Source organism: Pseudopipra pipra, chromosome Z, assembly GCF_036250125.1.
Source record: "Pseudopipra pipra isolate bDixPip1 chromosome Z, bDixPip1.hap1, whole genome shotgun sequence".
Classification (NCBI taxonomy): domain Eukaryota; kingdom Metazoa; phylum Chordata; class Aves; order Passeriformes; family Pipridae; genus Pseudopipra; species Pseudopipra pipra.
Window position 1 is genome coordinate 11,695,603 of NC_087581.1, and position 27,658 is coordinate 11,723,260.

General features: G+C 38.6%; 2 protein-coding genes across 4 annotated transcripts in view; one reads left to right on the top strand and one right to left on the bottom strand.

Annotated features, from left to right (window-relative positions):
- Positions 1-27,658, top strand: part of SKP2 (S-phase kinase associated protein 2) — a 44,500-nt gene that overhangs the window by 5,204 nt on the left and 11,638 nt on the right. The window contains exons 3-10 of one of the 2 annotated variants that reach the window (XM_064642744.1): positions 501-612; positions 875-1,018; positions 1,607-1,741; positions 3,042-3,140; positions 4,633-4,760; positions 7,588-7,639; positions 8,309-8,416; positions 9,532-11,550. In XM_064642744.1, coding sequence (XP_064498814.1) covers positions 501-612; positions 875-1,018; positions 1,607-1,741; positions 3,042-3,140; positions 4,633-4,760; positions 7,588-7,639; positions 8,309-8,416; positions 9,532-9,745 — 992 coding nt within the window. In that variant the 3' untranslated portion in view covers positions 9,746-11,550. Of the gene's footprint in view, positions 1-500; positions 613-874; positions 1,019-1,606; positions 1,742-3,041; positions 3,141-4,632; positions 4,761-7,587; positions 7,640-8,308; positions 8,417-9,531; positions 11,551-27,658 lie in introns of those variants that run through there. The other variant, XM_064642745.1, reaches the window with a different exon arrangement.
- NADK2 (NAD kinase 2, mitochondrial) overlaps positions 12,052-27,658 on the bottom strand; it is a 31,911-nt gene continuing 16,304 nt past the window's right edge. Inside the window, exons 4-12 of one of the 2 annotated variants that reach the window (XM_064642746.1) lie at positions 27,313-27,394; positions 26,165-26,248; positions 23,057-23,193; positions 22,063-22,141; positions 19,692-19,787; positions 17,679-17,734; positions 17,542-17,595; positions 16,930-17,053; positions 12,052-14,829 (exon numbers count right to left, since the gene is read on the bottom strand). In XM_064642746.1, the coding sequence (XP_064498816.1) occupies positions 14,691-14,829; positions 16,930-17,053; positions 17,542-17,595; positions 17,679-17,734; positions 19,692-19,787; positions 22,063-22,141; positions 23,057-23,193; positions 26,165-26,248; positions 27,313-27,394 (851 nt within the window). In that variant the 3' untranslated portion in view covers positions 12,052-14,690. Of the gene's footprint in view, positions 14,830-16,929; positions 17,054-17,541; positions 17,596-17,678; positions 17,735-19,691; positions 19,836-22,062; positions 22,142-23,056; positions 23,194-26,164; positions 26,249-27,312; positions 27,395-27,658 lie in introns of both variants that reach the window. The other variant, XM_064642747.1, reaches the window with a different exon arrangement.

Sequence of the window (27,658 nt, forward strand, 5' to 3'; positions counted from 1 at the left end):
CATGCCTGTTTTAGGGGAGCAGTTTGTAGTACCTGATTTTTTCTGTGTATCACACAAAAGCATAGCTCACCTTGAGCTCCCTTCTGGGACCCTTGCATGCATAGGAAGAGTGGGCATTTCAGAAGGGAAAAAAATAAAAGAGGATCACACAAGCCTTAGAATAGAAAAGCAGTAACTAAGATGTGCTCTTGTTTCCCAAATGAGTATGTGAATAATGATTATTGTCATTTTTATCAGTAAAATTGTTTTTCCATGGCTTTAGTACATATAGAGAGTTGATATTATGGGAACTTTTGCATTTACCAGGCATGACTATGCAGAGATGGTAATAATATCTTCCTACACTGAAGAGCTGAAAGGGGGACAAATAGTGGGCTGATGTCTGTATAGCCTAAAGAGGTTGTAGAAGTGCTTTTAACAGCCAAACCAAACAAGGCATCTGATCAGCAGGCGAGAATGAACCAGCTTTAACCAGAGTGTGTTTTGCTCTTTCCCTAAAGGTGTTTCTCTGGATGCGCTTCCAGATGAATTACTTTTGGCAATCTTTGCATATTTGCCCCTAAAGGACTTGCTAAAAGTTTCAGTGATTTGCAAGAGATGGCATCGTCTTTCGTAAGTATTATTTCTCATAATTTAGTCATTTCCATGGACTGTTAAATGATATGGTTGTAACCTTGTTTATTCATGTATAATTCAGTTTATGCCATAGGTGGGTTATATGGATGTATAATCAAAAGATGCTTCACATATTTTAACATTACTATAGTCTATTAAATAGTTTTCCCTCCTCTCAGTCTTCTTTTTGACACTGAAAACTTCCTGTGGTTGTTGTGACCCTTTTGAACTCACTAACAAGTAAAATTCTATGCCTCAGGTTCGATGAATCTCTCTGGCAGACTCTTGATCTGACTGGTGGGAATCTGCTGCCAGGAGTGCTTGGACACTTGCTGCCCGCAGGTGTTACTGTATTCCGCTGCCCAAGAGCCTGTATTGGAAATCCATTGTTTAAAACAACCGAGTAAGACCTTTTCTGCATGTTCTGGATCCTGAAACCCTGTTTCAAATATTCACAGTTTTTCTGTGTAGTTTTGGTTTTAAGGTAGTAGCAACCAGTAGCAGTATTTCTGCTGTCTGTGGCTTGTGGAAGTGCTGATCAGTGGTTAGACATGTTTTGGAACAGGAGAATCTGCATTCACCTGTCAGCTATTTAAAACCAACCCAATGTGATTTTTTGAGAGTATTGAGTGCTATAAGGCACTTGCAGAACCATTTCTTGGTTCATTTCTTGTAGAACCAAGAATTGTCACCATCTCTAGCATTTTATATGGGACACGACACCCAAAAAAAATTATTTAACTGCAGCAGGGTAGACCTTCAGGTGTTATGAGGAATTGTGAATGCCTGGAATATGAGTTGTGCAATTTTGTCTGGTAGCTTAGCAGTAGGCCCAGTGAGCTTAGTCATATATTCAATGTGCAGCTGAACACAACAGTAGAACTAGTTTGTGCAAGTTTGTATGGTTTTAGTGTGTGGGATATATTTGTGAAACCTGTTTTAATGCAATTTTAATAACTTGACCTTTTCCTTTTTTTTTTTTTTTTTTTAGACTTCTCAGACTGCAGTACCTGGATTTGTCAAACTGCACAATGTCTGTTGCAGATCTCCAGAGTATTCTTTGTCTGTGTGAAAGACTGCAGAACCTCAGCTTGGAGGGACTAGTGCTTTCTGACAACATCATCAAGTGAGTGACATGTTTGGAAATATTCTGGAAATACCTTCTGTTTTGTGCCATCGTTTTGTGCAGCCTAATGAAAGAATGCAGTGGAGAGTTGTTCCTTGTGAAGTCTATTGAAATGGCCAGTTTTAAGCACCTAACAGAGCAAGCTGCCAGGCTAGATGAGCTGCCTGTTCCTACCTTCCAAGAGATGAGGTGAAGATGAAACACCCCTATAGAAAAGTGTGTCTTGGTGCCATTTTTTTTCCAAAAATTCCCCAGAGTAGGAGGAGGTTGGAGAAACTGCTCATCTCTCTAGGGTTTGTGTCCATTGGCTGTTCCCACATCCAAGCTGCACAGCAGAACTACTTTTATTTTCCCATTTTTGTGCTCCCAAGAGAACTGTGTGTTTGGTATGCAGGTTCTCTTCTATTTTAAGGGCTCTGGGTGGCTCTACCACCAGATGCTCATTGTGCTTCTGCGCTATTGCTCACTTCTTTGTTGAACTTCACTCTGAGGTCGTGGAAAATTACAGATTCTGTCAAGCAGGTGAACTGTTTTTTTTGGTTGTACTGAAGAGACACTCTTGGGTGTGCAGTCAGTCTCCTGTTCAGTCACATTAGGTGATTGTGGAGGTTGCCAGGACCATAGGTCAGATGGCAGAGATTCTGGCTGTCCTGCTTTCTGATGCCTTCCTCACTCCAGAGAGGGGGAACCAGACACAAATCAATATAGTTTGGCTTTTGATACCAGGTGAAAACTATGTGAAAACTGCATACTCATCAAGCATTAATGATGGAATTTTACTGCCTTATGTACAAACGTAGATACTGCACGTGAGTTTTTCCAGGTTTTGCCAAATGCATGTCTGCTGTAGTCTTGCAAACAAATGTGTTCAGGGGATGCTATTTGGACATGTTTTGTTGTAGAATGACCTCCGTCTTGCAGAGGGATGACTGTTGCTTTGTCTTTTGTTGAGGCATAGTCATTTCTGATAAGCTATGGTATGTGTTTATTGGCATACAACAGAAGGTGGTGAAAAGAAATCTTTTCCTTGTAAACTTGGTAGTTTATAAACATGCAGACTTGTCAGGAACGTCAACTAAATAGACAGTTATCTCTTTCAATGTTGTGCTTTGATTTCGCAAGTATAGAGTTGAGACCCTTAGTGACTCAGGTTTGTCAGTTGATTAAAGATGCAGTACTGCTTGTTTAGTGAGTCACTAGTGCCTGGGATCCTAGCTCTTAAAAATAATCGCACATCCTAGCAATGCCAGCGATGTTCCAACATTTAAATTTTATCAGACTTTTTTTTTTCCCTCCCCAGGAGCATTGCTAGGAATCCCAATTTGATACGACTAAACCTTTGTGGGTGCTCAGGGTTCTCTGCAGAAGCCTTGGAGATGATGTTGAGCAGCTGCTCTGTGTAAGACAAAACCAGTTTTTGCTGTTCCTGCTTACTGCTATTCCTGAGAAAAAGAATACTTTTTACTTTTTTCCTTGGGCCTCCCAGTTATACTTGTATCTAACACCTTTTCTTTTTTTTATGTGCTTCTTTCTGTTCCTAAATGCCTAACAGTTGAATAGCGGAATAGTCAGGTAGTTTCTTTCCATCAAGCTATTTTCTTCTGTAATAGCAAAGATGCATTTTGGTAGTTTTTCCTTAATCATCCTTGTTGGTGGATAAACCCCACTTATGTCCCTTTCATATCCTGTAAATTTGATTTTCTTAACAAAAACAGTATGCGATTCTCACAAAGTGAAAGTGTGTGTTTTGAAACTGGAAAGTGGAAACCCGGAGCTCTCTTTGCAATCAGAGTACAGCATGAATGCCAGAGAAGACTGTGCCTTTCCATGGTAGAATAATCCTTCAGTAACCTTCTAGTTCATGAAGCACTGTGTTCAGATTTACAGCTCTTCAGAGATTAAACCATCTGCTGGCAGGAAGTCATTGAACTGAGCCCCAGTGAGTCTGGGATTTATATCCCAATCTTTCTGCTGACTTCCTGTGACATGCGAGACAACGTACTTAATCTTTCCTTCTGCAAAAGCATGTTTTTTAATCAAATTGCAAGTTAGTGGACAGCCAAAGCCTTAATCTTTCTTGTTGCTTGGTCTGGTTACTTGGATCATGAGCTCTTTAGAGGATGGCAGTCTGTGCAGTGCACAGTGAATAACAGATGGCAAACCTGATCCTGGGAATGCTAGTGGCAATTTAACTGTTTTTTCATTTATGTAGAGATTGCCAGCTAAATGGTGTACTTGTGCATTCCTCATGTCTTTGTCCTCTGGTTACAGCTACACCACCTGCACACAGAACAATACTTCATCCAGCCCCATGGTGATAAACTATAGGTAATCAAGCACATAAAGAGAGTTAAGCTCACAGCATGACCAATGTTTATATAAAACTATAAAGTATTTTGTGCTAATTAGGATTAATTGGTCATCTGACCAGTGCTAATGATGGATAGTGTTTTTTCCTTTCAATGTGACCATCTGTTCGGTAGTAACAGATTCAGGTCACAAACTCTGATGAAAAGACAGTGTCTCCCTGTGGCAGTCCTTGGAGAGAGACTCCACTTCCTAAGATAGTGAATCATTCCAGATGGAACTGGCTTTGGGAAGTCACTCTAACCCCTTGCCCAGATCAGGATCTAAAATTAGCACTGGCCAGGTTGATGAGGACTTTCTCTGGTTGGATCTTGAAAATATCCAAAGACACATTCTGCTGGGTAACCTGCTCCATTAATTAGTGCTTAATCATTGTCATAGCAGAATTTCTACTCATGAATACAGGAACTTGGTAGTAGGCGTGTTACAAGTATTTTCTTTAAAAGTATCAACTGTAATAGAAAATATCAAAACTTGAACTGCATTTCATTCTTGTTAACAACTCTTTGTTCATTTGTAAATAGGCTGGAGGAGCTGAACTTGTCCTGGTGTGCCTTCACAGCCACACATGTCAAAGCAGCAGTCAGTCATGTTACTTCAGAAGTCACCCAATTAAATTTAAGTGGATACAGAGAGAATCTACAAATAGCAGGTAAATAGCAGCATGAGAAATCTTTATCCCATTGTGGGATAAAGCAGCAGGCTTTATATTTTCTTCTGGTTGGCATCCACTCTGTGTATAGAAAAATCATGTACTAACACTGATTTTATGCTCTGTATACCATGAAGTTGTTGATATCATAATCTTACTCATAATTTCTAGCTCAGACAAGAAGGGTGAGATGATTTTTCTTCTGAATTTAAAAAGAATCAGGTGAAAGCTCATTTCATCTTCAGTTTAAAGGTATAGCCCTTACTTCTGAAGTAAGTCCTGGAAGCTGGACTTGGTATTTCGCTGTGAATTGGCCTTCCAGATACTGTTCCTGGAGCTTTCTTAAGGCTTCTACTGTTGTGGCTGCTGAAGGCATCTTCCAAAGGAGAAAAGTCACAGTAACTGCTTGAGTTTGAGACTGACATACAGATGTCAGTTAATTGAAAGGCAAATAATCTCAATAATCAATATTTAACTATTTGCTTGCTAATGGTTCTTGGAGGAATAGTTGTGTAAAGTTGGAGAGTAATAAAAAATGCAGATAAATCTAGTTTTGGGGAGAGGGTACAACAAAACTAACAAGAGCGTACATAAGGACTGATATTGCTTTGGTGCTAAAGAGAAATTAATTTTCTCAATGAATGAATTTGACAGTAGGGCACTAGCTGAAATGTCAGTGGTAACCTCTCTTATTTCTCTTTTAACATCACACAGACCTCGATATGTATTCTCCTTGTGAGGAAATATGCAAATCTTATCTCAATCCCAAACCCACAAACAAATATGCTACATAATCTCCTTCACATCAAGAATTTAAACCTTCTGTTGATTGGACCATTAGAGACAACATGCCAACCTCTTCTATTTGCCAAACACTGAGTGACTTTACTCTGTTTCAGTGCAATAGATATGCCATAAGACTTGAATAGCACATTAATCATCATCATTTAGGTATTGTTTTCTTTAGTTTTTGCACATGAATTCTTAAATACCAAAGCTTTCTTGCATGTTGTTTAGCACCTTGCTAATAACAGTGGCTTTTAGGTGATATCTGAGCCACAGGTGAGTAAATGCTATTTGCACACAATGAAAAGGTCTCAAGAATTTACAGTTTAAATCAGTGTCATGGTTTGAGATAGTCCCAAAATCCAATTTCCTAGCTCCATTCCCCCCTCCCACATCTCAACCTAATGTGAGATGGGTTTTTCGAGACAAAACACACCAGACTCAAAGTGGGGAAAAGGGAATATATTACAATGACTGTACAAATAAATACCATATCACATTATACACACGATCACAACTATCTCTACCATGACATATAGTATTTACAATGGATCAGATCTCTTCTCTCCTCCAAATAAAAGTCCAGGAGGGAAAGAAGGACAGATCCCTTCCAATCTCTGAACAGCAGGATCTTCTACAGCAGCAGGTTTCTCCTCATCTCATGCATGCAGCAGCTGTGGCTGGCTTTCTGCCAGCACCCACGAGGGAGGTATCCAAGCCTTTCTCTCGGCCCCATCGCCTCACAACCGAGGGGTCTTCCGTGGGCTTCGTAACCCCAGACAAGGTCGTTTCACCACGTCATATCACGAAGACACAGGGGGGTCTTCGTGACGGTCTGGTATCTCTTGCAGGGCCTCTGTGCCCTGCCTTCAGGCTGCCACCGTGGCAGCAGTGTGAGGGGGGGAGCCAAGGTCAACTCCCCCTGCATTCCATCTGGCCGTCCCGGTCCAGCTCCGGGACGCTCTGAGCTTCTCGGCTCCTCTCTCTCTCCGGTGCTGCTGTACTCCAAGGCTCCTCTAAAATAGGAGTCCATCTACTCCTCCTTTCTTGGAGGTCTCAAAGGAGTTTTGGGGGGCTGGTACAGTCTTACCCCCAGAACTCTGTCTCTCAGGCTGCTGGCTCTCTTTTTCCCGGCTCTCCTTCCAGGAGTCCTTTCTCTGGTGCTGCATGTTGCTTCTGCTGCTCCTCCAGTTCAGGTTCTTATCTCTGGCTCTCTGCCACCGTTTCTCTGGTCATTGCCGGCTGCTGCTCTGTGCTCATGGAGAAAACATCTCCCGGCATAACTACAGGCACCTAGCCCAGCTTTATGCTGTTCCAGGTCCCCGCAGGCCCCCGCTGGGGGCTGGGGGCCAAAGCCCCCCTGTGGGGCTCAGAGCCCCTTCCTCGTGGCTCTACAACATGGCCACTACTCCTCAACAAGCAAAACTACAACTCATCTCTTCCGGTCTGGTTGTGGAATGTTTACATTTCTGCAGGAGCGCCCGTTGGGCAAAACTTCCAGGGGTTTCCACCCCTTGGGGTCTACCACTTTTTCTTAGCTTCTGGGGGAAAACAAAATTCAAACCACTACAATCAGGAAAACTATAATTTTGTCATGAGGAAAGAACTTTCTGTAGGTAAAAATAAGGATGCCTAAACTTGATGCTCTGAAAGGGTATTTGATGTGTGGAAAATTTCTGTTACTTTTTCACTACATGTAATTATTTCCAGCATCTCACCATTACTATGTCTTGGTAGATTTCACAGAAATATCACTTTAATTACTCCCTTGCTGAGTTGGTGGTGCAACTGACTTTTAGGGACACTTCATTGAACTAAATGTGTCTGCTTTGCTGAGGATTAAAAGAAGTCCATGTAAGGTATCTTGATAGGCAGTCTGTATGCTGTATTAAGCACGAATCTTTTAAACAAAAAGTTGAGCTTTAGTTGTGGGGTTCTAGTAGAGAAGATACAAATGAACATAAATGGAAGTGAGTAGGCTGTATAAAGCGTGTTCATCTTGTTACTGAAAGGTGGACTGACTCTGTGTGATTCTTTTCAGATGTGAAAACACTGGTGGAAAGATGTCCTTTTCTTGTCCATTTAGATCTCAGGTAAGATCTGTGCAGCTAGTCCTTACATCCTTATGGCTCAGGGGATTAGCAGTAATATGTGATTGCACAGCACTGCACAACCAGAAAATACTACCTAGGCTAAAACTACAAAAGATTTGCTATCTGGCATGACCTAATCTGGAGTAGGTAACTAACTTGAAGATTTCTTTGCTATCTCATCATAAATATTATATACCTACAGGATTTATTAACTAGCAAGTGAGGGTAGTTGATAGGTGGAATGGAGGAAAGCATTTAGATGCCTACAGTTTATGAGCCAAGCATCCTAGAGAGAGTTTAATTCTTCTCTGATATAAATTAGTTACTTGGCTACATAACAGTAAAAAGAAGGGTGTATTTTGGTTTTGACCTAGTCAATGACAGTATTTTGAAATCTCTCTGTGAAGAACTTGTCTATTCTTGGCAGGAGTTCTTCTGCAGAGTATCTGTGTGAAGAGAAACTTCTGCTTCACTTGCCCTTCAGTGATAATCAAAATTCCTCCCCTCACAGCACGTATACACTAGAGATGGGTTGCTTCTATATTGAGCAAAAACATACTTTAGTGATAGAAGTTGATGTTTATTAAATTTCTTGGCCTGAATTTTGGAAATACCAAATTTACTGCTGCTTTATACCTCAGCCTTTATTTAATGTGCTCTTCTGTACAGTGACAGCATGATGTTAAAGCCTGAGTGCTTCCAGTATTTTCGGCGACTCATGTTCCTCCAACATCTTTGTCTTAGTCGATGTTATCAGATATCACCTGCTGCCTTGATGTAAGTAATCTCCGAATAGTTTTGGTTTGCTACTCATGCAGAGGGTAAGTTCATTTAAACTTGCTTTATTTTAGGTTTAGAATTGCACGTACTGTTTTGAAAAGCTTACTGGTGTGAGGAATTGTGAATAAAACTGAGATAAAATAAGCTGCTATAGCATGGATAGCTGCTATAGCTCTAGGTCTGCTAGAGCATGTACCTTTTGAGAATCCAGACTGGAAACAAAGGTGTCTGAGATAATCTCTCAGTGATATCAGTCTGCACTCATGGAACTGGCTGCTCCATGCATGCATTAGTGGCATTCTACCAATGTTACTCATTACTGGAACTGGAGTTTCCAGTCCTGCCAGTGACCAGTATTGATGTCAGTCCTGGACTTCCGACTATGCAGCAAGATTTGGAAAAGCTGGCAGAGTTGACAGTACCTGTTGACTAGCTAACCTCTGTATATTTTTGTGAGCACCTTTATTAGTTATTGATTGCAGCTGAAACACTTAGTTACTTGTTTGTGGGGGTTTTCCTGCCTTTTATTAGCATGGAAGCTTTCAATCTCAATACTTTAAGGAAGGATGTCAATCCAAAGGATGGTCAACAACAAGAAAAAAGATTGTGAGTGGAACAAGACTATTAAAAATATGCATCTGAAGAACCTTTCCTGTAGCAGCGTGTGCCTGAGCCTTTTGACTTTGTCCAGTAAGATACACAGTTCATATAATGATAGGGAAAATGTAAAGCAATCAAGCCAGGGCTGGATACGTACCAAAACATTGCCACAAATTGGAAACTGATAGTACCTAGGGGCTTTATTTCCTCTGAACCATACCCTGAAACTTCATCTGGGGCAATTTCTTCCACTTGTTCTAAATTGTTAAGTCCAAGGAAATAAAAGGGGAAGAACCAGTTGGTTTTCAATCTGTGAGAGAGAGATCAGCAAAAAATAATATATTCATCCAGTTTCATGAAGTATCAGGACAGAGAACTAGTTTCAATTAAATGTGTTTAAGTAGTTACCCTCTTCTAAAAATTAGCAGAAATGGTGTTCTCTAGCTTGGGTACAGACTGAAAAAAAGAAAAAAAATGTTTTTAGTTTCATGATTAATTTCATATTTTTCTAGAGAACTTGGTGAAATTCAAACGTTGAAGACTCTTCAGGTGTTTGGGATAGTGACTGACAGCTCCCTGCAGCTCCTAGAGGAGGCACTGCCTGCAGTGAAGATCAATCGTTCACACTTTACACCCATTGCAAGGCCAACTGTTGGCAGCAAAAAGGACCATGAGATTTGGGGAATCAAATGCAGATTGACACTGAGAAATCCTAATTTCTTATGATATGTACAGTGCACTGGATGCAATGGACACACTGTGCATTGAAGCTCCTTAAGAAACAAAGTGCTGGAGCACCTTTAATCATAGTACTGTTATTGTAAAAAGCATTCTAATTTGGTCTTACACCTTAATGATGTTTCATAGTATTTTTTAGCATTGTTTGTACTTCAGGCCTTTAGAGATCTGATGATCTGTGAGCAATTGTAGAATTTTTCAGGCTTTTTTTTTTTTCTTTATACAGGGGATCTTTGAAAAACTTCCAGTTAACTCCTGGAAGAGTTAATTCCTCTTAGATAACCTTTGCAAGCTGTTCCTTAACTCCTGGAACAGCTTGCAGAGGTGCTAGGTATCTTAATAAGGTTTATAAAGGAATTTGCAGAGCTCAAAGTGAATAAGATATTAAACCTATTCAACTACTTAATTGAACAAAATGCACAGTAAGATGAGAAGCTCTGAGCATAACAGAGGACTGAGTCTGAATTAATCAAACTTGAAAACAGTAACTTGGGGATGTCTACACTAAAGCAGCTAAGAGAGCTCAATACCGTACAAGTTAGGAGGCAGCATAAAGGAGCTACAGTAAAGTTTTTACTTAGCAGGCCACAAATGATACTTTTGTCTTCAGTATTGTGCACCGCTAGCAAAATACAGTCTGAGAAGCCCATTCAGAATTAGCATCTGTAAAAATAGATGTTGGTTATCCATGCTGGTTTGATGTGGTAGTGCTAGGTTTTCTGATTAAATGTTACAGAACCTTAGTGTAGCTTCTGTGAGTCTGATCTCAGATAAAATTTCCTCCAAAGAACAAGATCTTTCAACTGCAACTGATACAGTGGTAAAAATATTGCAGGAGGAGGGCCCAAATGGTTCTAGATATGACCAAAAAACCAAAACATGGAACTGCAGCATAAGAATGCTGGAGGGAAGAGATGCTTTGGTGCTAGCAAGAAACATCAATTTTCTTTTGTAATAGTTTATGTTTGTAGTAGCACTTCACTTTTTGTATCTGTATCACTAACCACTGTTGTCTAGTGTGGATTTTTTTTTTTTAAAGTCACAGAAAAAGCTGAGTAACTGTCCAAAAAAATTTAAAAAAACCAAACCAAATAAAAGGATAGGGACAAGTAATGACCTTAACTGAAACTTTCATCTGCATCTATTATTAGGGTCCTTGTGCTTCAGGCTAGAATGTTCCAAAAGGTGTTCTATCTGATAAGTTCTAGGACAAAACTTGGACCCTCTGTGTAGGGCATAAATATGCTGGTTTTTTTCACATGAATGCAGTCAGCAAGCAGGTGAATTTATTAATGGATGTTTAAGAGTAGCCTACGGCATTACTGCAGGGCTGTTGCGTAGGTACAGTTTTTCCTACTGCAGTCTGAAGAAAAGCATTCAGGTATTAATTATCTGGTGATGCAGAACACCTTACTTACTGTGGGAAGATTGTATGAGTACTAGAATTTGATATTTAATTTGACTTTCTAGAGTACAGTAAATAAAACACATTATCATGCTAATCTGTTTTGTTTTGGTTTTTATTCAGTTTAAGGTAAGTAACAGTTGATTCTTTAATGGGCTTGTGTCCCTTACAAAGATGTTAATGGGCAACATACCTTGTGAAAACTGGAGAAGTAAGGGGATTTGGATATTCTACTGCTTCACCATTTACTGCCTTAGTTTTAAGCCTTAAATTACTTCAAGGAAAAAAGTTAATCTATGCAGCTTAGCACTACCATAAATACTTCTCCCTGTGCACAATGTAACTCCATGCACCTTCTGTTGCATTTAATAAAGATCTAAGAAATTGCTATGTTGTACAAAATGACTGATTAATGGGAGAATGCTTTCCCTAATTTCCCCCCAACTTTGTGTAAAGGGTTACAAAGAGGGGAATTTACCCAACCAATGTGTAAACATGGTGTTATCATGAATACATTTAGCATTTACTAGACTGTGCTTTAAAACCATCTACAGAATTGGGACAGGAGTATGGGTTTAGCTAGATGGAATAGTCCTGAACTACTTTCAGCTACCAGGTTCAGTGTTGGACTGTCACCCATCTGTTGGTTACGGTGGCAGCTGTAGCAGACACACAGTGGAAGTCCCTGGGGTTAAGGTGCACCACTGACCTCTTATTAATTTATTTTCTCTCTTGTGCAATTCATACCAAAAACTACTACATAGCAGTCTCTGCATTATACCTAAAAGCATGAAGGCTTACAAACCACTAAAAGAACCTGAACAATAACAGAAGAAGCTGAGTGCATGAAACACTTTTGAAAGTCGAAATAAGGCACAGGAGAGCTTCATTTATCAATTAACCTTTTCATTTTTATTACATAATGTATAAACACCACGTGGAGAGAAGAAAAAAAAAAGGCAAAGAATGACAGGTCTAGTTTAGCAGAACACCATGTGGACTGGCACTAAATGAAAAGACCATGGATTTGACTCAGCAGGTAGAAGAGGTGCAAAGATCACCGCCAGTCCATGCAGATTAAATCAGTGTTAAACCAATACTCTGTCCTGTCATGGAATACTGTCTGCCAGGTAAATTGTACTGTAATCCCTTGCAATAAAGGATCCTTAAAAAGTATTCTACAGTTCTTCAATAAAAAAGGTAGCTGCTTCTCATTTATTATAAATTTCTGAATTATCCTAATTAACTTAAGCATTCACCAGTAAATGCTTCAACAGAAGTGCAATTAAATTATAGACAAAACCAGTAGAGGCCACTCATGAGTAAGTCAGGCTTCCATTTCACTAAGTTAGGAATTTGTGAAAACTTACTAAGTCCTAAACCAGATCATAAGTTGGATCTGTCAGGCCTGAAAACATTGTCTTTTAGTCTTGACATTCATAATAAGGAATGGCAGGCGTGTTTAAGAGGTATGCTTACTGATCAGACTAATCAGTCTCCATTAAAACATTACAGCACACAAATACCTAAATAAGCAGGGGATGACATTTCTGACATAATTTGTCTATGCAGGTGTTCAATACCTAAATCTGATCTAACAGTGGCAAAGTCGTAGGAAGTAATAAATTAGCATTAATGGCATTGGTGGGTTTGGGGGTTTAACAGAATATTGACTGGTGTACTAGGTAGAGGCACATAAACCATCCTTAACTGGTTACTGATGGAGTGACAACTAAAACGCCCTAGTTTGTGTGCACACAACCTTAGAAAGATTAGTCTTTTGCATCTTTACCTTTAGACAAGTTTTGCAGATTTTTTTTAGACATTAAAGGCTTTATTCTGATAGCTCCTGAACTTACCAAGTTTTGAAAACTTATTTGGCTACTTTTTTTTCCCCTCTGGCTGTGCAATCATGATAGCCAAACAGTGTAAATAACTCACTTTGCAACACACTTAAAAGGTAAAATGTACACAAACAGTGATAGCTTATTCAGAAATCTCCATCAGTATCACATTTTCCTAGAACTGAATGGTCAAATCAATTTCCTCTAAAGTATGTTTTCATTTTGTATTCACTCAAGTCATAGAAGAAAAAATCCTTTATCTACTTCCTCCACCTATAAAGAGCAGTTCACGTTTTGCAAGTGGCAGTAAATATACTGATTGGCCACAATGGAGAACATTTCCATTAGACCTGAGAACATCTGTTACAGAAGTCTCTCCGTTCAAAAGCAGTTTAAAGAAAACTCACTTTTGGAAGCTAATCTGTAGTAGACAGGACAAAACATACTTTTTTCAAGTCATGTAGTAGAAGAGTTCATGCTGTAGGAATATTAACTTTGTCAAATTCTGCCCTCTCTTCTATGCAATTATCAGCACAGATTTAAAAGGCAGTCACAGTTTACAGTTTCTCCAAAACATTATTCAAAAAGTCACTTCCTCTTCTATAATCAGAACTTTGTTTTTCTATTATCAACTTGCTTACCTAACATGAGCAGAGTACATGTAAAATTCATTTGTTGCCAGTTAAATATCAGTAGAATTCAGCACAGGATTGGAACTTTCTGAGGAAGGTAAAAACATATGGTGAGAAAACTGGAAGACATAGGTATTAACTTGTGCTCCAACTCCTAGTACACAGGATATCTCATTCTTCTTCCATTATAAGAAATTCATAACCTAATATTTCAAACTATTTAACTTAATAAGGCCAAATATCTTTCTTAATGATAGCCACCTACATGCACTAGTGTGACTGAACACCTGTTTGCCAGTTAATCCACTCAGTGAAGGAATCTATCTTACTTCAACATGATTTCTATAATTTGTAAATTCCCGTTGAAGGGCTTAAGAAAACCTCTGGGTTTCAAGTCCCTCTCTAGCCAGACAGAAAAAGTAAAAGCTACCTCATTCAAGATTCAGACTTTTACTTCTGATGTAAGCCTACAAAGTAGAAAAAATACTGGAAGAACAAAAAAAAAAAATTGCCACAAATTGTATGAAACTACAAAGTTGTACAATTTTTGAAAAGCATACAAAAGGTTTGTGTTTCCATTTCTATTACATCAACATCATGGTTTACCAAAACCTATATATCCTTGCATCAAATTGCTAGATCAACAGTCAACTTTTCTACAAAAGTGTATGTATGAAGGTACTTAGTTTCAGTCCCAGACTGTTACTAAAAAACTGTACATCTGAATATTTAATGCTACTGACTTAATACTTGAACCCAACTACCTGTGTTTAAAAGGCTGTTCTTTCATGTTTGCCTTACAGGTTAAAATGTCAATTTTCACTGAAGTTAGAGGTAACACTTCAGATACATTTCTTTTACACCAGATGCAAAAACAGCTTAAATATCAGGCTAATGTTTCCCCAACCCAAAGGAATGAAAAGCATTTCAAGCTTCCTCTAAATGCTCTTGCATCTGAAAAAGCCAACATCCAGTATAATGCAGCATTGTGATATCCCCATGGTTTCCCTCTATGGATCCATAAATGTTTCAGCAGAAGACACGAGGGTCCTTCATTCTTCCAGCAGAACAGTGCACAGTGCATCCTGTGTGTCAATCAGTATCGACGCTATCGCCCCATCATTAAACTCAAAAGATGTTCCTCCATCCACAACCATACAGGCATCCCAACAGCGGGAACGGACACAGACTCTGCAAAAACCCAACAATTCAGTTTTCACAAAACAGCTCAAATATTTAAGTATTTCACAGAAGCACTCAATAATAAGACTGGTTTTTGGCCCTTCTTTTGTGTGGGCCAGTAAATGCTTAATCACATACTTAGAGAACCATTTAGCACGGTACCAAGCACTAGAACCACCCCCAGTTATCTCTGCTTTGTGTGGATGTAGCAAAGAGTCCAGGGAGAACTGAAAGACTTGTTCAAATAATTGCTCCCAGAGTCTGAGAACAGCCTATAACTTAATATTTGGTGTTGAAAGCTGCAGTTTAGGTATATTTTTTTAAAAGAAAGCTACTGATGATCCCATTTAATCATGATCTACTTTAATCTTCACAGAAAACTTTTCAATTAATTTATGATTCTAACGCATTGTCTTCATGTTAAGTGAAACATACAGTTTCAACTAGCAATGCTTGATAGTCAGTTAATATAGTCTGTTTTGTTACATGAATCATTCAGAGAAAAGGGAAAGTAATTTCAAAGACAAAAGGTGAAGGTCAGAATGCTTGTCAGACAACTTCATGAATAGGTATTGCAGCATACTGCTGTCAATATTAGTCTGACTACACTACCTTAAAGCTAAGAAATTTAAGCTTATAAAATTTAAGGCCTCTCTCAGAACCAGACAAGATAGAATAAAGCTACTAACCACCTTTGTCATCACCTACCTTTAAAGGAAAATTAACCATTGAAATTTATCCCTTCATACAGAAAAAAAGAACACTATCAAGTAATGAGTTCTTGGTCTGTACAATGTTCTGATATCCAAAGTTTAATCAACAATTATGCAGTGACTTAGATTTTCAGGAAGACACATCTTCCAGAAATATGAATACCTTTATGACTTGGTCATACAATGTTGTTGTAACACTGGCTCAAAAAGAGAAGAATTTGGGTCCCCATCGGGTCAGAGCTCCTTTAGACATTTGTTTTGATATAAAAGGTTGAATTAATATTTAATTAATACTGAAATACTGTATTGGTTTCAATTGTTTGTGTTATTGTTTATATGTTCAGTTATTCTGAACATAAAACTAACAGTTGTACATTTTTGTATTTAATTGTGGCAAGCTTCACAAAAATCATAGAATCTTTAGATTGGCAAAGACATGTAAAATTATTAAGTCCAAGCATTAAACTAACACTACCAAGCCCACCACTAAAAATATGGCCCTAAGTGTTTTTTAAATAATTCCAGGGATGATGATCCCCTTCCAGGGAAGATGATTCCACTACTTCACTGGGCAGCTACTTCACTGTACTAATTTCCAGTGCTTGACAGCCCTTTCTGTGAAGAAAATTTTCCTAATATTCAATCTAAACCTCCACTGGCACAAGTGCCCTTAGTTAAAATGATTCATTATCAAATAATTCAGTTTGGAAGGGCAACCTTCTACTCAAAGCAGGCTTTACTTCAAAGACAGGTTAGGTTGCTTAGGGCCTTGCCCAGTCAAGTTTTGAGTGTCTCCAGGGACAGTGATAGCACAACTTCTGGACAACCTGTTCTATCACCTGACTATTCGCTCTGTGAAAATTATTTCTTCTTTTTTTATCAGAATCTTACATCCTATAAAATCATGACTGTTGCCTCACATTCTGCTCTGAAAAGAGTTTAACTCAGTCTCCTCTGTAACCATCCTCTGGCAGCTGAAGACAGCCACTGGCTCCTCCTGGCTCAGTCTTGCCTCCTCCAGGCCACACAAAAGCACCCTTTGAGTCTCTCCTTTACACACACATGGTGTGTTCTGGCCTCCTCATTCTCTCAGTGGCCCTTTCCTGAAATCACTCCTGTTTGTCAGTGCCTGTGTCTCATAGTGAGGGAAATGGCACACACTCAAAACTGAGCACAGCAAAGTCCTTTTATTCTGTAAGACTGTGGATGGATCAAACATTAAATAGGCATAACACAACTAGGAAACATTTTCCTCCTGCTGTTATGAGAACAATGCTCAAGCCACTCAAAACACAAACTGGATGTTGAAACACTTCCAAGGGAAAGTCCTGGATTACTCATACTTTTTGACATACACAGAATGAAATAACTCTTCAATGCTGCAGCCAATACTTACTTTGAAGAGAAGCCACGCTGACGGCTACTTGAAAAAACCCTGTTTACAATAGGTTCTCGAACACTGAAAAACATCTTTGGTTCCTCTGGACTGTAGAGCAGAGACTCATTGAAATCATTTGTTACTGTAAACAGAGAAATCAGCCATTAGGTTTTCCAGGGAAAATTAGTTACTCTCAGAAACACCCACTCCTCCAGGAAAGAGTGGCTTCTCTACTAAAAGGGAATATTGAGTCTTGACAGATGTTTAATAGTCTTCACAGGCAGAAAACCCCCTACTTTTACAGAATATTCCTTTCAGTTCTGCTGCATGATGAACACTTAACAGCCCTCTTCAGGTTGTGTTTCAATATGTGTATTAAATAAAGTGTTTCAAATCTTAGGAGAACTGAAATTCTCGTGAAGATCTCTATATATACAGAAACCTAAATAAGTGTTTTCATATCAAGTAAGAAATTTTTTGCCAAATGTGCCTAAATAATGTTTGCAAAAAAGAATATTCTTATTGAAGGAGCGCTAGAATACTGAAAGCAGTGCTCAGTATTAAGAGTACAAACAAAATGAACTGGTGAAAGTTAAGACACTTTAAAGAAATCTTGCCTTTTTCACTGACCTTTTTGCACTAAGTCCGTGTTCAATGGCATATCCAAACTTCCACGCTTTTTTGCTGTTGAGTCAAGAGCAAGAGCCCCAATTAGGTAAGAGTATGTTTATATAAACTTGGCTAATAATGCCACACTATTCACTCACCGATCTTAAGGATCTCTTCAACAGCTTGATGTGCAACCTTGTTAATATTATAGGACCTAGACAGAGAAGTAGAAGTCTTGTTTGCTGAGCAGTACAACTTGGGAGAAAAACAAAGCAAAAAAACCCTAAAAATTTTGCATACAGACAAAGAACTATGTTCAACATTTGGGAAAAACAAACAAACAATGAGATTAAGTGTGATATCAGTTTCTTCCAAAAAAAAGTCTTAAATTAACTCTTGGTTTGGCATCTACCTGTGGCTTTGCAAACCTTAAAAATCCACTACCTGAAGTCTTCAGGAAAGAGCATGATACATGGGGTGTAGTCTCTTTACCAGTAATCCTCCTGCCTTAACCCAGTAACTGCTGATTTAAGTCTGCATTAAAAAAACTGAAGCATGACAGTTCTACAGATTCAGTGTGTTCTTATCCCATATATCCAACTCTTGCAAATTAATCCTCTCTGTTAGTTTTCATTTATGAACCGAACATTTCTTCACAAATATTATGCCTCTTGGTTTGTACCCTAAAGTGTGGGCTTGAATCTCATAGGAACTGGTGCATATAGAAAAGGGACAGTCAGATCAGACACTTCTGCATTTGACACATTTGGATGAAAAAGTCAGCATAAAGCCTATCAGACTGCAGAGCTGCTGAGCGTGGCTGTCCAAGGCTCCTTCTCTTACACGTACTGCCTACCTGCAAGCCTGATCAGATGCTGGCAAGAAACTGAGATGCACAGTTCGAAATTTTTCTCTCTCTCAACTAGATGTCCTTTTACACAAGTTTCGGCAGCTAAAGACAGCACTTGGACATTTAAATGTCTCTCAGTCCAAGGGGGCCTGAAATTCCAGGAGAGCCCCCAAACCACAGGCTAAGGAAGATATCACTCCACTGAGGCTTGGCCTCAGTTTAGAGAAGTCCAGCAACGCAGCAATGGACAGGAGCAATCCTAGAGTTTGGTCCCTGGTTCTGAGATTGCTCAGTACAGAGTGTATAAGCAAATGAAATGCTTAAGAACAGCATTGAATTAAGACTGTACTTTCCCAAGGTACTGAACACTAGGAAAGTTTCCTTAGCAGTCTGCCAATTTCATTCTTGGCAGGCTCCAGGACTAAGTTATGCTGACTGAATACAAAATTCTGAATTACAATGAAGAGTAAAACCCAGTAACCATGGTTACAGCATGAATATTCATTTTCGAATTTCATTAAAAGCTTCTGTTGTAGTTCATCTTAAGCTGCCACATAAATCCAGGGCCTATTGTACAACTTTAAACTATGAGCACAAATAGATTTCAAAGCTTTCACTGTACATGTCTCTCACATCTCAAAACTAAGTTGATTAGCCTTACATGCAGTACTGCAGCTTGTTTAAGCTGAAATTAAAATAATTTACCCCTTTGATTAAGCTAGCACAGTTCTGTGTAGATATTGTCATCTTTGTTTAAGGAGAGTACTTTGGCAAAGAGATTGTGCCCTGTCAATTAAATATGAAAGAAACGAGGCTCGAAAGGAGAATGGACAGTAGATGTGCCAGAGACAACTTAACACTGCTTCCAACTACATGTTTTCCCATTCTTCTTAGAGCTTAGATTTTTATAAGTTTACCAAGCTACATCATCTAAGCATTTCCATTTTAGTCAACAAGAGTAGTTCACAGATCATCCCAGTATGCTCTGCAAGTCAGAACAGAATCTCCTTCCCTCACCACTCCCAATCACTCATCTTCACATGTGGCATTCAACATCTTTCACCAAAATTACACCTACGGTAAACTTCTGTCAGTGCTGCAGCTCCTCACCCTTTCAGTGCTTCTCTCCATACCTACAAGTAATGTGAGCTCTACTGTACTGATAAGCCGAGACAGATTTGAACCATATTGACAGTGAGAATATTTGATATTCACTGACTTACCCCCAGCCCAACAGTCCCAGCACAGACAAAATGCGTAAGCAAAATAGGTCCATCTAGCTTATCTGAAATGATATATCAAAGCAGCAACATGTACTTACCATGCTTTTGATCCTGTTCCAGTACACACATTAAGCCCTGAACTCTTCTGTTTTTCCCAAGGACCATCATCAACTGATATTTCATAATAGGAGGCCCTATGAAGCGAGAATTTAAAACTGGGTTTGCAGGACTTAAAGTTCTCCCTGAATAAGACAGAACACACAGCCTTATCAGGCACATAACAGTTTAGAGGGGCTAGTTTCAAATCTGGATGACAATTTCACAGACTTTGCACAGTGTTTCCAATTTGACAGCTACTTCTGATTCACTGATTCACTTCTCATATTAATTTATGCATAAAACCACCTCATGGTTTTGGTTCATCTAGGAATCACTTTGTATACAGAAGTAGGATTTGCTGGACTTACAAATAAAACTGTAAATAATTACCTTCCTTGCATAATTGTTGCACTACTGAAAAACTGTGCTTATGCTACCATTAGGTCTCATTAAATTATGTCAGGGAACACTAAGATGTAAGGCACTACAATATAAGTAACAGCATGGTTTGAAGCTGAATTCTTGTTCACTTCAATAATTAAAAATCCATTCGTTCAGGAACAGCTTAAAACCATCAGTAGGCTTATATTTCTCTCTAGGGCAAATTCTTCCTAAAACAGAAATGTACTATGTCTTGGGGTACAATCATGTCCTGCATGTTACTGTTCGTGTATCAGGGGATTGCTCGTATTGGGTCTAGAGGGGCCAGAGGGTTTCTCTCTGTAAGCTTCAGAACATTCAAGAGTTTATTTATGAACTAAAGTTGCTGATGTAAACAGTGCCTAATGCAAATGGTATGATACACTCTTCAGATTAGTAGGACCCTCTTACAAAAACACCACATTTACTGTGTCGTGCACGACTGACTTTCACCTTTCTTAGTAAATGGACCTTACTGAGCTATTTTAGGTGAAGAATATTTTGGTCTGGATCCATTAGGAATACAACTGTTGACTGTTTGATGTCAAACAGTTTATCCTCTTAGTAACTAAGGGTATTTTGTGTAATCACTCTTGAGAAGATGGGGAGATGAAAGAACTGGAAGTAAATTATCAACACAGGTGTACAGTTTGATTCAGTTTAAGATAATTTTTGCAAGGTGGGTATGAAAGGTTTTCTGTTTGTTTTTTTTTCTTCTATTTCCTTGTTTTCTTCACGGACATGCAGAATAAGACCTTAGAAGAAGCTGCCAGTCATTTTGTCCTAATAAACAGCAAACCTGTGTATTTGAACCTTACAGAAGACTCATCTCTGTGACATCATTATTTAAGTCGTCAAGTGTAAGGTCCTATTAACACAGTATTTCTTTCTAGAGATTAGTTCCTACAGGCATTGTGTTCCCCACAATGGTTCTCAAAAACACTGGAACCAAAGACCACAATGTACTACTTGTGACACTCCAAGTGTTGGAAAACAGCTTTTTGTTCCTCTATCACTGTCTGTTAAAGAAACTTTTCAGAATCTTGAAAAAATTAGGTTTGATTTAGTAGAAAGCAAGATTTGTATCTCCTTGAGACTAATTCCTTCTGCCAGACAGAGGCTGCAGTCTGGATGAAAGATAAAGAACTCCTGGAACACTTATACTGTTTCCCGCAGCAATCAGTGTCCCAGGCACTTTACCAACACAAGAAGTTGTTACACTCTAAAGCAGTTTTTCTGTTGTTGTTGTTTGGGGTTTTTTTTAAGATAAACAATAAATGGAAAAGGGATATAAAATACAAGTGAAAGTTTGGCCAAATCCTGACCAAGGATAATGTTTTATCTATTTTATCATGACCCCCACTCATGTTACCCATATCCTTCTTCTTGTTTGGCTGCCAAAAATGCATTGATCTTCAGCACAGAAAGGACAGTGAAATTTATCCTGGATAGGGCAGCACCACAAACTGATACAAACTTGTTTCTTAACACAAGGAATAAGTGTTTTCCCCCAATAACAAAGCTTCTGCCAAAGGCAGGCTGATAGCTTTGCTTATAAGAATAGAAAGGCAGGAAAAAGAGTACTTGGTCATGCTAAAAGCTATTTCTGCTTAGTCATGCTAAAAGCTTACCAAAAGATATTTTACAAGAGATGTGGGAGAGGAGGCAGTTTAAGGATAGGTATTTAAATCTTCAATAAAGGGGAAAGAAAACAGCCAGGAAAAATTAAAGAATGTCCAGACAGGAGGTAGAAAACCAGAAATTAACATCACTGCATTTACATCTCTGAAAATACACTTCGTAATCTGCAATAATACAATCAGTGTTAAATATCTATAGACTAGAACTGAAATTTGACAGTAAAATCCCATCACTGGTTGTCCAGTGCAATTTCATAAAAAGAAATTAAGTCAATTGTGCCTTGCTGTAACAACAAACAATTAAACATACCTGGATGAAAGAGATTCCCCAATGAAGACTTCATTGAGTGCTCTCACGGGTAAAAGATGTGGACCAGAAATGTCAGATCCTGCAGATATTGAATACAGTTTGGATCACAGGTTTACAACCCAAATTTTTAGAAAAAATTCACATCTCATTGGAGGACAGACTCTGCTGCATGGGTTTGTATTGTAGACCTAATGCTCCACTGTCTTCAAGGACTCAATTTTTCATTGATTTAGGCTGTAGCCAGTCACTGTCCTTTACTGGATACAACAAATATTTGAACCAAGGTCAGTGAGGCAATGACTTTTAGGTTCAGACATTGCTTTCCCTGAAAACTCATGGGCAACCAGACAGAATGAATTCTTCTCTTCTGTCAGTTACTCTTCCAGCCAAGAAGTTACAGTGACTTAACAGCTATTTCTGATAAAGTTCAAAGAATTAGACTTCATATCGTAAGTTAATTAAGGGGGATTAACAAATTTTTGTGTTGACAAGGACTTCTAAGTGAGCAAATGCAGTACTGGACACAGGTTAATCAGACAATTATGCATCTCAAACCATCATGAAAAAAACAGTTGAAGGTGTTTGACAACCAAGGAATTACCCAGGAAAAGAATCTCACTTCTAACTTCTCATTTGCTTGCTGATAGACTGAGACCAGCTTTTTCTATTGTGAAGTAATAAGTTAAGAGTACATGTGTACAAACACACACACACTCAAGTGGTTATAGTAATTCTAAGAGACAGCATTTTAAAAAAGATCAGGTATTTTGACATTACATAAATTAACTGTGGGTACTGAAAACTGGTTCTAATTGTACAGTCCAGAATCTACAAAAAAAATACTCCCTTCTAAAAAACATTAATCTGGGTCTTCAGCTAATCAGAGCTGTCTCTCAAATGCAGCACCCAGATTTCAAATACTTGAACTCTTACAAATCTGTATTTTCAAGTTATCATAGCAAAGTGATTATATTCTTGTAAGATTTTAACCTACCTTGATCCTGGAATCTTTCATTTATGTGAGCCCTGCTGTGTTGCTCTTGGCTCAGCTGCTGTTCATGTAAATCTACAGGGGTTGGGTTAATACCAGTTCCTTCGAGATACAATCGGATTCTTTGCCGCCACTGCCACCTATGACAGGAGAAAGAAGTTGGTATCAATAGCTGAAAAATTCATTACAGAATGAGAATTATTCAGTCACATTTCAAATTTTATAGCTTCCACCACGACTCCTAAATTTAGAAAGTTAATCATACTAAACTGTAAACACTTTACACTTCCCGAGTTGCTACCTAATGTTTTTTGCATGTGTAAAAAGGACATTGGTCAAAAGTAGTCTAAAAAAACATATACATGACAAATCTTTTTAGGCATGTGATTCTAACCTGTGATTGAATGACTGACTGACACATGGATTTTGAGAATAAAATAGCTCTCAAGTATAGAGTAATATGTGCCATATTTTTAATGTATTTTGTTTGTAGATGTCCAGAAAAGCAGCTCTATCCACCCCTTTATACATAAGGGCCACAAGCTATTTTAACTATCTCCCCTAGCCTAGGAATTTAGGATGCTTCAGAGGAATATAGTTGAAGCAAGAGAAGAGTATAAAAGTCATGATACAACATTCAGATCTTTTTATTTTTCCTTAGAGATATCAATTCCTTTTTCCTCTTACAGTTTAGAGATTTCATAAAACAAAATAGTAATAGTTTTGATTAAGAAAGCAAATCAAGAAGAATTTTTATGAGCACATCTTTTCCCCATTCATACTTTTGATATCCAGGGGACAGTCACCAGCTTTTCCTGAAATTACAACATGGAAGACTTATGCTTTATATGACTACACGAGTAGTTTTTCCTCACTGTCATCTTTGTAAAGCCTCACTCAACACATCCTATCTGCCCTTAAATTCCAAGCATGGTGTTGCTGTGAAATTTTGGTGCTGAAAAAATCTCCAGAGCAGTTAATTAGGGGTGAGATAAGAAAGGGTTTATTTTGCCAAGGCTAAGATGTTACAAGAGGCCCGCAGGCCGTGCCTGAGATGTTACATTTTATAATACCATCCATCCAATCCCAGATGTGTCCACCCTGTGGCCTTTACTCTGGTCTGCCCCGGGTCCACCCCCTGAGAAATGGGTCTGGGGGTTTTGGGACCCCGTGTTCATCCCACCTTCCTCTTCATCAGAGCACAAAGGGTACATAGTTACCTAATTCTTGACCGTATTCTGTGGTTTAGGCCCTGATATGCTGTTCTGCCAACAATCTAGGCCTTGCCTTGACAAAAGACTAAACATTTCTGCTATATTCAGGGGTAGGATTGATATAGGGAGCATAGAATGGGGTAAGAGGGTTAAGGAATGTGTAAACAAGGGTGCTAGAGAAAGGGAAAGGGACAAGGGACAAAGGAGGGGGGGGTTGCTGCTTTTAAAATCTACTTCCGTTACTTATAAAACTTACAAGTCTTACAAATATTAGAAAAATAAACAACATTAGGGGCTTAAGGCATCAACGGTTTTAGGCAGTCAGGCAGATAGCTTGCAGTAAGTATCACTATACTGGCCTCCTTAAAATGCTCACACTAGAACACGTCACATCCCCTACAAAATTAGAAAATGGGACTGTATTCCTATTACACCCCTATTCTGAGAACCTATTACACCACTGACCATCAAGAAAAGAAACATGGGTGATCTGATATGGTTTGTCCTTTATAAATCAATAATGTTGCTTTTTTAATGGGACTACAAGGTCAGTGCTTACATGGATTGTTACACTGACTGACACCTCAAGGGTAAGAAGAAAAGACAATTGCCCTTTTCCAGTCTCTGGCACTTCACCATCCATATACAACTGTAAGCCACCAAAAGTCCTTCCAGACAAGCTGATTCAGTTACCCACCTGGTAACCTACCCAGACTTTCCTGGGGCCAAATAAATCTGAGAGCCGTCAAATGAAACCCCTGCTTGGGTTCTTTCTTAGGAATAACAGTTCATATTATTTCAGAAAAAGAACTAGGAAGGTCCTTTCTCTTTCACATTGGTGCGGCTTCAGCTCCATAATGGGCAAAACCAGGAGTGTCGGCAATAAAAATATAACTTTGCTTCCAAGAAAACATCAAAATTGCCTAGATTATCGGGGGGGTTATCTGCATGAGCACGAGTTTTACTTAAGCGACTTAGAATAATGGAGAGTAAAAAGCTTCTGTATTCTAAGTCTCAGAATATGCTATTTGAAAGTATCTTTTCATTTAGCAATACCTATTGAAACCTCTTCAGTTATTTGTCAGTCCTGGTGACTGCATTCACCTCATTTCAGACTTTTCAATGAAAAAAAATATAGTTACACTTCAAGCTACAAATTTAATATGATAGAAGTATAAGCAAAACTCAACTGCTATATATTTTCAGGTGACTGATTTCTGTTTGATGGTTTGTCATCCTAAAAGTATTCCGGAAAGTTATTACCCCACAGAACAATGTCTCTCTTAAAATAATTATTAAAAAACTCTTCCCTAGTCTGTCCTTTAAAATCCAGCTTGTTTCTTCCTAATTCCAGTGAGATTCTTCTATTTGAAGAATATCTAGTATTGAAAACATCAAGCTCTCTTCAGCATGAAGAAAAGCTTTGGCTTACACTCATCTGTTAACAAAAGTTTAGCCACTCTACCTCAGTCACCAAAACTCCAGATGCAACACACTGACCATTTCCTAAGTGCATATGTTTCATTAGCTTCTAATGACCATCACTGTACTACATATGCTTTTCAGTCTTAAAACATGTAAACTAATGTACCCTTTACAGGCATGCAGTTCCTCATTTATGAATTTGCTAAGTCAGAAAAGAAAATCAATTACCGCAGGCCATAACAGAAGACTTTTCGCTTTTCGCTGGAGAATACAATATCCTTTGTATTCTAGTCTCAGTCTTGACCACAAACTCATTTTCAACATGGTAAATAAACACGTACACCAAATTCACAATTTGAAGCATTAAGATTTTACTAAGCTTCACCTACTCCTTAGGCATTGCACATGCTTCATTAAGTATTTTATTCCAATCCCACTATGCTTTTGAAAACCAAAGATCAGTGAATCCTACCTGAACTCACCACGATAAAGCTTCTGTAGTGCTTCGGGAAATGAACGTGTGTATCTCACAGGCAAGCACAAGTGACCCTCAGATCTAGTAACAAAAAACGACACAGTATATCGGTTAAGATTTGGTACCTTTTAAAAATAAGGTTGTTTCTCCTACATTTCCCCTAAAAACTGTCTGTTCATCTAGTAATCCTGCAGGAATATATAAATACATGTATAGTTCCTGTCATCACTCTGGGCAAGAAATTCAAGCTTAATAAACCTGGCAAGTGAGAAAGTAAATTTCCTCCCTTTACACAACTTAGTTGATACGAAACAGGTAAGCAACATGCCTAAGATCAAAAGAATCTCTCTGGTCAAAACCAGAAGACTAACCACTGCTCCCCTTTCATGAGTGATATTTGATAACTTGAAGGCACTTGTTATTTGAACCCTGCTATTCAGGCTTGATAATGCAGAATAAATTAACTGTTAATATCAAAAGTAGAAATCTAAATCTGGACTTCCCAGCAGACAGACCCTTGGAGAATTCTGAGTTTTATTTGCCATTCATTTGAAGCTTATACCAACCAGTCATTACTAACACACTGCATCCACCTAACTGTAAGACTGATTTGGGCAGGTGGATGCAACTTGTGTGGAGTTTATAATAGGACAACTAAGTGCCAATAATTGGCTGAGGAGACTGTGTCCTCTGAGGTATGACATGGTTTACATGAAGAAACTACAGCAAACTTCTTCATCTGAGGCTCTACCAGATCCACCTGCTTCATAAAGAGACAAAGCTTCTGTTCAGGCACCACACTTAGCTGCTTTTATGAAGTCCCTCTTCCTGTCTGGGTTCTATACTGCCATCCCTGGACTCAAACTTCTGGTTAGTAATACAAGTAAACCAGCTGCAAGTGCTGTTACACTGGTGCATGAAAACAGTTCAGCTTAACACAGTCATGCTTATCCAATACTGCTTAATGTCTTCTCAGATGAGACAGGGTAACTCATCGTGGAAACTTTTCTAAAAAAATAACATGTTAGCCTGAAATCTAGAGCCCACTAAAACAGACATTTACACTGCCAAATACTACAGGCATGCCTCAAATGCACACTGTGCCTGATATTAAATAAAGCACTTTTTCCCAAATATGTTTTTACCTTTCAGGATCAGTATTTACTCCAATGACTGGTTTAAATTTATCAAAAACCTTACTGGCTGCCAACAACATTGTACCATCACCTACAGAAAAAGCAAACCAAAAGTTAGTATCACTTCACATTCTAGTACCCAAACAAAACAGTCCCCATAGGTACTTCAGCATTACCACTCTGTGCTTTTATATCAACAACCAATTACGTAAGCTGGACAAAAATAAAATGGGACTGCAAAACTACTGACATCATTCAAAGCAGAGCAGTGACAACTGAGTTCAAGATGGCAAATGTGACTGGAAAAAGCACAAGTTATCTGACAGCTATACATGCCCAGGCAACTGAATTTGAC